Here is a 10,117-nt window from a genome sequence, read left to right on the forward strand (position 1 = left end):
TTTGGGCATACAAAATGTTCCTAAATGGTTTCATAAAAAATACTGCGCCCAAAAACCTCTTCACATAAAAAAAAAAAGTCATATTTAATATGAACCTACTCTCATATAAAGAGGGATAAAAATTATTTAATATAAATTTTCTCCATCTTAAATGATTGCTTTTAGAAACAATATACACAATTTCATCAATGTGGGGTGTGACCATGAGGATGTCGAGGATTTGAAAGGATGTTTATTATTTATTATATGAATCAAAACTTAATTGATTTAAGAGGTTAAAACAAAATTGGACCGTACATTAAACATTCTCATTTGTAAATCAAAACCGAACCATTTATTAAATGGTCTTATGATTCCGGCTTGACTCAGTTTCAGTAAATGGTTACGGTTTGGTTTTGACACCTTTACTTCTAGTTATCTATGAAGTATACTTGGAAATAGAAGTCATATGGCAGACTAGATTAGCCCCAAATTGTCTGTGCTGCTAGGGCTTAAGTTGCTCATCTGTCAAATTTGATCCCTAATGGACTAGTCAAGTCGCAAAATAAGAAAGCTTGAACCTTTGAAATACTTGTTGACTGAAATAGAGATTGCGCAAAAGATGAAGGAAAATAGTATAGAAAGAAAAGCGAGGGGGGGGGATATGAAATCACCATAGTAGATACATCGGATGGACACCAAGTAGTTGATATTATACCTCCCAGGCTAGAACTTCTTGTTTTATAGGGTGAATCTATCAACCTTGATCAACGATTCCCAATTTCTCACATAAAAGAAAGAGTATATACAAAGCAAGCAAAAGTCTTTTCGTGAGATTTTGGGAGGATACATATACAAAGTTGCACCAATCAACATGAATTTTGCTCTTTTTACCAACTTGATGTTGACAGATCCATGATCTAAAAAATTCATTTCGGACAATTGAACATTCTCAAACTATTTTGAAAATGTGACTATTTGGAGAGGGGTGTAGACGACTAAGTTTGGCTTTGAAACATTTTGACAATATAAAACAAGCTTGTTCTATCTAGCGGTCAAAATTATCATTTAATGTGGCAGTATTAAGTAGACCACACAAAAGCCTTTCCTCGGGTGGGTCATGCGAAAACATCTTTTCAACCTATTTGAGGCTGCTTTTAGGAAACTATACTTTGAAGTTCTAAATATTGTGGGTCCAACCTATCCCACAATCATTGGATGATGTCATTAGCGGGATTAATCAGAAAGTCAAATTAATCTCGACATGGTTGGCTCCAAAGGTGCTGTCAAGGTGATTCGAACAAATTAAGGTGCTTCTTGAAGCACTTTACCCATGACAATTCACCAATGGACCAATCCCTTCGGGTTAGAAGCATCACCACAGGGTAAGGTCATCCTCAGCTGAAATTGAACAAAAGGAATGCGTGAGAGTTCTGTTTGTGTTCTCCGGGCCACCTAAACATTCACAGGGCAGAGATGTGCATCCTCCCAAATCAGGTTTAGAAAATCATAAATTCTGGTATTTTTACTGATAGGCCATTAAAATACAGATGCACAAATCCTTAAGCTTGCAATTTCTCAAAGATTCTTCTTTTTGTTGACCGCTTTATCAATAATCACTCAACTTGCTCTTTACTCTTAAATTCTCAGGCTCTGTTAACGTAAATTTTGTTTCTTAACCACTGCTACAATGATTTTGTGTATTATCTTAGATTTGTAAATCACTCTGTTTTAGTAGGCAGAGATACTGACCCTTGAGTAGTAATCCCCAAGCAAGATTCCAGAGGATTTCTAATCAGCCACTCTAGGTTTATTCCTGTCTCTCAGTTTCTCTAACTTGAGAGGTCTCCATCAAGTAATGAACATTTCAAGGTTCCCAAAACAGTACATTGAACAGAGGAAAAATAAGTATTTAGTCCTGTTACATTGAATGAAGTCTCTCTGTCTTCCAGTTTTGGAAACAGAAAGTACTTTTAAAAACAATCAAACCATGTAAGAAGTCATTTCATGTTGAAACACAACTGGGAAATTAAACATATCCATGAAGGAAAGAGGGAAGAGGACTTCAAAAGTAGAGTGTCTGTCTCCTCATATTCCCAATCTCAGGTCCAAAACAAGGCCAGAAGAGGAAGGAGATGACTCCCCAGGGTTCTCATCTAATGGCGCCGGCAAGTTCAAATCTACAGGATTTAAGTTCAACCCCTGTGGCGGCGGTGACGGCTCCTTGTCTCCTTTCTCCCAGTGACACCTCTTGTGTCCTCCTAGGGCTTGACCACTAGAGAAAACCCTGGTACAAATGCTGCATTTGTGTTCTTCTGCAGCCAAGACCGAAGACGATGACTCTCCTCCCTCTCCTACATTAATCCTGTGATCATGTCCACCATAGTCACCAGCACCAATCTCACACTCATCGTCTTCACCATCATCAGTACTCCTTGCAATTGCGAAACAACCCTTAACATTCTTGTGACTAGCCCTGTGTCCACCTAGTGCCTGGTGTGAACCAAACACCCTCTTGCAACTCGAACACTCAAATCGAAAATTCAAACCAGAGGGGCCAGCCCCAGCCCCATCCTCACCATCTGCAGCAGCCAACAAGCCCTCCTCACCACATTCCCTGTAGCCTCTATCAACCTCGAAGCATTGTGAAGGCCCATTAGATAATAATACTAAACTTGCTGCTACTTCACGATCCTCTTCAGAGAAATTTGCCGGAAGGCATTCTTGAGGACGTTGACAATTAGGCGGTGGATTGATTCCTCGCCAAGTGCGCTCTGGGTGGCATCTCATATGCCCAAACAGGGCTTTCCATGAGGAGAATTGCTTGCCACATTCGCTACACGGCCGGGCAATTTTAGAAGTAATAGGGGGCTCTGGCTTCTTTCCTAATCTGGGTTGCTGCAATGTAGAATCATTAGGATCAGCGGTGGCGGTTAAGCGACACATTTTCCTTCTCTTTTTCCGGCGGCTGATCTCGTGGGATCCACTGGGGCCGGCACCACCGTCACCGGTGGCGGCAATCTGAGGCCTGAAACTGTCGAAGCTTCTCTCTTGCCTAGACGAACTAGGGGAGTCTGTGGTGGAGTTGTTCATCAGTCAGGTTAAGAGTTAACTAGTCTTGGAGGGCGGAAGGATAGAGTGATCAAAAAAGCTTAACGATGGAGGAAAGGATACCTCTTATAGTTTTGAGCGGTTACTAGCATGCGTTTCCCTCCAAATATAGTAAAGCTTTGAATTGGGTGGTAGTTATTTTCAGTTGAGAGGAAAGGGCTAGTGGGGGCTGGGGCTGGGGCTGGGAGGAGTGTGTACGATTGAATGATCGTGTGACACGTGGACTATAGTACCACTCCTTTAGGGAGGTGGGTGGTGGGACCATGATTGGTGCTTCGCCACGTTGGACTGTGGTGGCAGATTTGTAAATACGGTGGGATTTGGTGTTGGGTTTGTCGGTTTCCAAGATGACCCTTAAATCTTGAGAATGTTTACGAGTCCATTAAGAAGATAACTCGGTTGCTCTTGCAGCCGAACCCTCTTCTTATGTGGTTTGAGGGGATAGGTATTAGATCGCTCTAATCGGGTGATATGTATCAGAATTGACAGAGGTTGATCTGTTTCGGGGCGATCACGTATCAGTGGATCAGTACAGACTACAGAGTCTGCATATGATAAGGTGAAAAAAAGAGTAAAACTCTGATTTTGAAAAAAAAAAAAAAAGGGGTAATAAATCTGTTTGATCCGGCCTAATCCAGGGCAATCCGAATTGGTATCTCCCGATACCAATTACTAGAACCATGATATCGAACAGAGAGGGAGTGAGCTGTGAAAGGGAAACGTAGACGAGCACTAAAAGAGACTTCCTATCACCATTTGCATTCTTTGTGTGCGTGTGTGTGTGTTTTTGGGACTGGGGGTGGAACTTCCCCTGTACTTTAATTGATCACTTGATGCCTTATATCAATCTAACTAATTATTATACGTGTCGGGCTCAAGCGTTGGTCGATTAATATTCGTGCTTTTCTTAGTGCAGCGAAGTGCCCCAATGATCGCTCGACTGTGACTAACCAAATATTATGACCAACCAATAATTGATCATTTATAGCCTGTTTGAGCTCATTTATCCCAATTATAGCCCGCTTAAGGACCGTTTATGCCTGTCTAAGGCCCAATTAGTCAATTAGCTTGTCTAAAGCCTGATTAGCCCAATTACCTCGAGCCCAATTATGGACCGGTAATTGATTGATTGAATAGAAAAAGTGTCCATGCCATAGCCTATTAGACCCAATTACCTAAATGGACATAAACGGTGGAAAACCTTAAATTGGTGGGGACGAATTAGACCCGACCAAAACTGATTGAGCCCAACTAGTTGACATCTATTATAATATTTCTATTTTCTTAGTGTTACGTTTAAATTTAAAATTTACTTATTTAATAATTTTGTATTCTATTTTTACCAAGTTGAATAATATCTCAACATATTAGAGATAAAGGTAAAAGCAACTTATCTTACACGTATTAATGCAGCAATGAATAATTGAGGAAGGGAAAACAACTCAAATCATATTTATAGATAATTCTTTGGAAAAAAGGATAAAAAAAAATTTATAGATAAATTCTTAACATCTATCGAAAAAGGAAGAACCTCTCATGGCCAATTTTCTTCTCCCTTTTGCAACATCTTCACTACTCCCTCGCAATCAGTCCAAGTGGTGGCGATTGTGAGTTCTAATCGCCTTCCCTAAGACAACCGCTTTTTTATTCTTGTGTGTTCCTTGCATAGGAAAATTTTAAAGATTCACATTCACACTATCCATTCAGGAAAATTTTAAAGATGCATGAAGATGAATCAAAACATCCATCACACACAATTACACAATTATCTTTGGGTAATGGCCCTTGTTATTTAGGCCATAGGAAACGTTTATCTAGGATAGTGTTTTGCATGTCTTGATTGGTGTGTTGTAGAAGGTTGAGGTCACACACCCATCTGTTAATGTTTGATAAGACAATTGTTGGCTCTAAGGGTATCCCTTGCTTTACAAAGATTTTCTAGCTCTTGTGAGTAAAATCTAGCCTCATGGGTGACTAACATAATCCCACTTTATAGGTGTCAAGAGAGCTTGTGGCTTATAAGTAGGGGGCCAACCCCTTCTATGTGTCAACGTTTTAAAATCGTATGTACTCTAAGCCCGAACCGGACAATATCAAATGGGCACACTACTACTCTTGGGCCTTAAATTGGTGATGTCTATGGGATCCTCTGCTTGGGTAGGTAAAAACTAGCAAAGCGCTCCCTCAACAGGGGGCCTCTGTTGTGGCTAAAAACTAGTCTTAGGGGGTGACTAAGATAGTCTCACATTGTTCATGTGTCAAGAAAGCATATGGCTTATAAGCAGGGGACAATCTCTTTTAGGTCGACACGTTTTAAAACCTACAATCTCCAAGCCCGAAGGGGATAATATCACATTGGAACACCGCTACTCTTAGGCCTTAATGCTAGCCAACCGAATAAAGTAACATGTCATTGCAAAAATCAATAGGAAAAGATAGAAATCAGATTTGGATACTTGATTTTGGTCAGGTATAGAGATGAGCATTTTCTTATGGTGGTACCTGAAAGGTTTTCAATTCTTAACCCTAAGATTTTGATAGGGACGTGATAGAGGAATGAAAGGAAATAGGAAATAGAGAAATTAGGGATTGAGATAGGGAAAAGAGAGTGAGTTTGGCTTAATAGGAGGTAGCCCACCTCTTGGCTCTATTGAGGAAGCCAATATCACATTTCTTTTAAGAGAGAAAATATAAGGTAAACAAATCAATTTAGTCTCCTCTTCTATTCCTTATTTAATAATTTCAAACATATATCTATCTATCTATATATATATATATATATTACACATCCATGATTATATAACTATCCTACCTCACCCATGTTTCCCACATAAGCACCAAACTAATCCAATAATAAAAACCAACTGAAGAAGACAACGTCCTACACTCCTATACCCACTAAAGCACAATATAATAATAGACTAATATATTCTAAGAAACCTATAATGACCCAACAACTCCACTAAGAGACGATTGGCTTCATTCCTTCTTTCTTGACTTACTACCCCTACACGTATCATTCCCTTCCCCTGGAATTGTCCTTGTCCTCAAGAACCACCATGATTCCATATCTCCGTTTAGTTACTCCCAAAGGACTTTTGCTGGTGGCAGATTAAGATGGAGAGCATTCTTCATCATGCATGGTTCAAAGGTGAAGAAGATAGTGAATGATCTATTTTGCGGTTTCCTTTTATTCTTCTCCTTCTTCTTCTTCTTCTTCAGAGGAATGAGAGAAAATAGAAAATTAGAAATTGGGGATGGAGAAAGGGGAGAGAAAATAGGGAAAGAGAGGGGTTTTGGCCAAATAGGAGTTAACCTACCTCTTGGCTCTATCGAGGAAGCCAATACTTCATTTCTCTCAAGAGAGAAAATGTAGGGTAACCAAATCAATCTCCTCTTCTATTCCTCATCTAAGAATTTAAAGCATACACATATCCACGATTACATAACTACCCCACCTCACCCATGTTTGCCACATAGACACCACACTAACCAATAACAATAACCAACTAAAGAGGACAACGTCCTACACTCTTACCACTAATTAATTCTAAAAAAACCTCTAACTACCCACAAACTCCACTAAGAGACGGGTTGGCTTCATTCCTTCTTACGTGACTGACTACCCCTACTAGCATGCACGTATCATCCCCTTCCCCTTGAATTGTCATTGTCCTCAAGGATCACTAGGATCCCATATCTTCATGGAGTTACTCCCAAGGGGCTTCGGGTGGTCGCAAATTAAGATGGAAAGTCTCTTCTTCATTATGCATGGTTGGAAGGTGAAGAATGTGGTGAATGATCTATTTTATGACTTCCTTTTCTTCTTCTCCCCCACCCTCTTTCTCTCAAATACTTTTCCAACAAGTGGTATCATCCAGATATATGATGGAGGAGTTTTCTCGCTTGTATGGATTGCTCTCTAAGGAATTATTTTATCAACAACGGGTTCACTCTCCATAGAGGACAATCAAAATTTTTGGGGATGGAATGTTACATACATGAAAAATGGTGTGGTGTGGCAAAGTTTTATTGAATAGGATAGTATTATATTTACTTTTAACTTTAGTTAATTATGGTAGCATTGTATGTGTGAAGTAGTTTTTATAGGGAATGTGTTGTGGGAAGTAATTTGAAGTGGTTGATTGAGTAGGAAGTTTTAACCACTTGTAATTCTTATTTAAAGAAGATAATGGAAAGAAGTAGACTTTGGATAATATTAGTTCCTATAATTTCTCTCTTGAGAGAAAAGAGGTAATGGCTTCCTCAGTAAAGCCAATAGGCCGACTACCTCTCAATTAGCAAGGCCTCAAGCTTGGACCGTAAAGCAATGTATCTCTTTTAATTTCCTATTTTATTTCCTTGTTTATCTCCTCCCATTTTATCTCATATTTTCTCTCAGTTTTACTTACCTTATCAACATCCCAAGACGGGAATCGATTATGACAAATTATTGCAGTCTAGATCCTTTTAGAGACATGACAAGAAAGGAGGAGAAGCCAGTCAGTCTCCTTTCCTGCTGACAGAGAGGCACAAATCCTCAATTACCAAGGACTGAAACAATGGTTTGAAGACCGTTCTTTATAAGTTTTCAAAGAAAGAATTAAAACTTTGGGTGGAGTTTGGATTTCTGAAGTTGACACCAAAGAAGGTTCCTAGAACACAAGGACTGAAACAAGCGACAAGGAATCATGTAATTGGCTGCAATTTTGATGATTATGATGCCCTTTCTAGATTGGAAACAAAAGAGAGTCAACTAAGGGATGTTGCTCAGTTTAGAAATATGATTGATTCATGTCACCTATTAGATCTTGGTGTTAAAAGACGATGCTATACCTGGAGTAACAATGCTTGTATGGGAACGGTTAACATTTGAATCCGTCCTGATAGGGCAATGTCGAATCAAGCACGGAGAACTACTTATGGAAATGGTGTGTTCTATGTTAAGCCTACATTGGGTTCTGATCATAATTCAATTGTTGTTGATTCCACCAGGAATACTATGAGGGGACAATGCCTTTTCGCTTCGAAGCCATGTGGCTTCGCCGCCAAGATTGCCCCACCACTGCCTTTATAAAGCTTGGTCCACCATTGCTTCTGGAAATGTTAGCCAAGTGTTACAACAACAAAAAATTAGCCACTGGAGTCCTATTTTCCAACAATGAAATGTTATTGTTTTTGAAAATATTCAAGCTCTCATGCAGGAGGAGATAGAAATGCTCAAAGTCAGCCCTCCACTAATGTTTCTATTGCTCAGGAAAAGGAGTTCTCTGCTAGTCTAGATGAGGAATTATTGCGCCAATAAATTATATGTAGCATCAAAAGTCACAAATTCAGTGGATTCATAGCAGCGACCGAAATTCCGCACTCTTTCATGCTAAATTAAAATTGCCTACTGGCCACTGGTAGCTGGACTTCCTCAGATAATGAAGTTGTGGATGTTCTCCTTAATCACTAGTGAAATACATTTACTTCTCAACCTACAAATGAAAATGCTCGAAATAAGGTACTGTCTATTGTCTACCCTGTAGTTGATGTTGATACTAACGTATATCTCTGTTTCATTCCCACTCGAACTTGAAATTAAAAAGGATCTATTTTCTATGGATCCTCTTAAGCCACCTGGACCAAATGGACTTCCACCAATTTTTTATCAGCGATTCTGGGATCTAACTCACCAAGACCTTATCAGCTTCGTTAAAGAGTTCATCTCACCTAGAAATTTGGCTTTTGGATATGAATGACACCTTGATCAATTTCATTCCAAAGGTCCCACACCCTGAAACAATTGATCATCTTCGGCTGATCAGCCTATGTAGCATAGTCATGAAGATTATCACCAAGATCATTGCATCACGACTACAATCTATTTTGGAGCAGATTATTTTACCATCCCAGTCGGATTTTATCCCATCTCGACTAATCTCTGATAATATCTATGCAACCCATGAGCTCTATCACTATATCCGCCACAGGAAAAAGGGAAAGATTAAATTCTTTGCTATGAAGTTGGACATGCAAAAATCTTATGATCGCATGGAATAATCCTTTGTTGAACAGATGCTCTTAGCTTTGGGTTTCTCTACTGCTTGGGTGCAGTTTGTGATGAAATGCATGAATTCAATTACTTATAAATTGTTGGTAAATGTTTCTATTTGCATAAGCATTTCCCCTACAAGGGGAATAAGACAAGGAGACCCCTTGTCACCTTCCTTTTTTATCCTCTGCGCCTAAGCTCTTACCTGTGTGCTTGATAAGGCAGAATCTAATGGTTTGATTTCTGGTATCAAAGTCCATAATTGATCAAATCCAATGTCTCACTCTATTCACGGACAACTGCCTTATTTTTTTTAAAGGTAAATCTCCAAGAAATTCATAAGCTCAGGAATTGTCTGTTGAAAATATGTCCATCAAATCTATAAATAAATTGTATATTTGCAATTATGATTGCATGACATTGAAGGGCTGTGGTAGTCCATAAGTTTTCACCTTAAATTTTTTCATGACTGGGGGCAGAACTGGGCATTTTGTTCATATGGTCATCATATTGTATGTGCTCATGAATGTTGATTCAGGGACACAACTATGAGTGTACATATTGTGTGTACATTGAATTTGATCAAATAGGAATCTTGAATGGAATATTGTCAGTTGTTGAAGAACAAGATTCCTTTTGGTAGTCTTTGATTGATCTCTAGACCTGAGAGGTCCTTATCGTTGCAGGTAAATATTATGGGTTTTGGTGTATCACTGGTTGATGTCCTTCAGACTATATATATATAGATACACTGGATTCATAATGCTTTGGCTATGGGCGAAAGAGACACTCAACACAGGATACACTCCCATTTATTTGAGGAATATCAAGAGAGAGTATCTAGACATGATTGGATGAAATTCCGAATCCGATTCACATTTTTCAAAATGTTTACAAAATTTTCTCAAAATTATTAATACATATTAATATTTAATTTAAAATATTTTTGAAATATTTTAAGATACCCAATCGGAAGTTCAGATTCTCTGT

The 10,117-nt window shown here is 38.9% G+C and overlaps 1 protein-coding gene across 1 annotated transcript; it reads right to left on the bottom strand.

Moving 5' to 3' along the window:
* Positions 1-2,067: 2,067 nt before the first annotated feature.
* LOC122074216 (zinc finger protein ZAT3-like) lies at positions 2,068-3,087 on the bottom strand. Its single transcript, XM_042639067.1, has 2 exons — positions 2,609-3,087; positions 2,068-2,518 (listed from the first exon to the last, which is right to left on the bottom strand). The coding sequence occupies exons 1-2, from the start codon at positions 3,070-3,072 to the stop codon at positions 2,068-2,070; spliced, it is 915 nt and encodes a 304-aa protein (XP_042495001.1). The 5' UTR covers positions 3,073-3,087.
* Positions 3,088-10,117: the final 7,030 nt, after the last annotated feature.

The sequence above is a fragment of the Macadamia integrifolia genome, chromosome 3 (genome assembly GCF_013358625.1).
Source record: "Macadamia integrifolia cultivar HAES 741 chromosome 3, SCU_Mint_v3, whole genome shotgun sequence".
Lineage (NCBI taxonomy): Eukaryota > Viridiplantae > Streptophyta > Magnoliopsida > Proteales > Proteaceae > Macadamia > Macadamia integrifolia.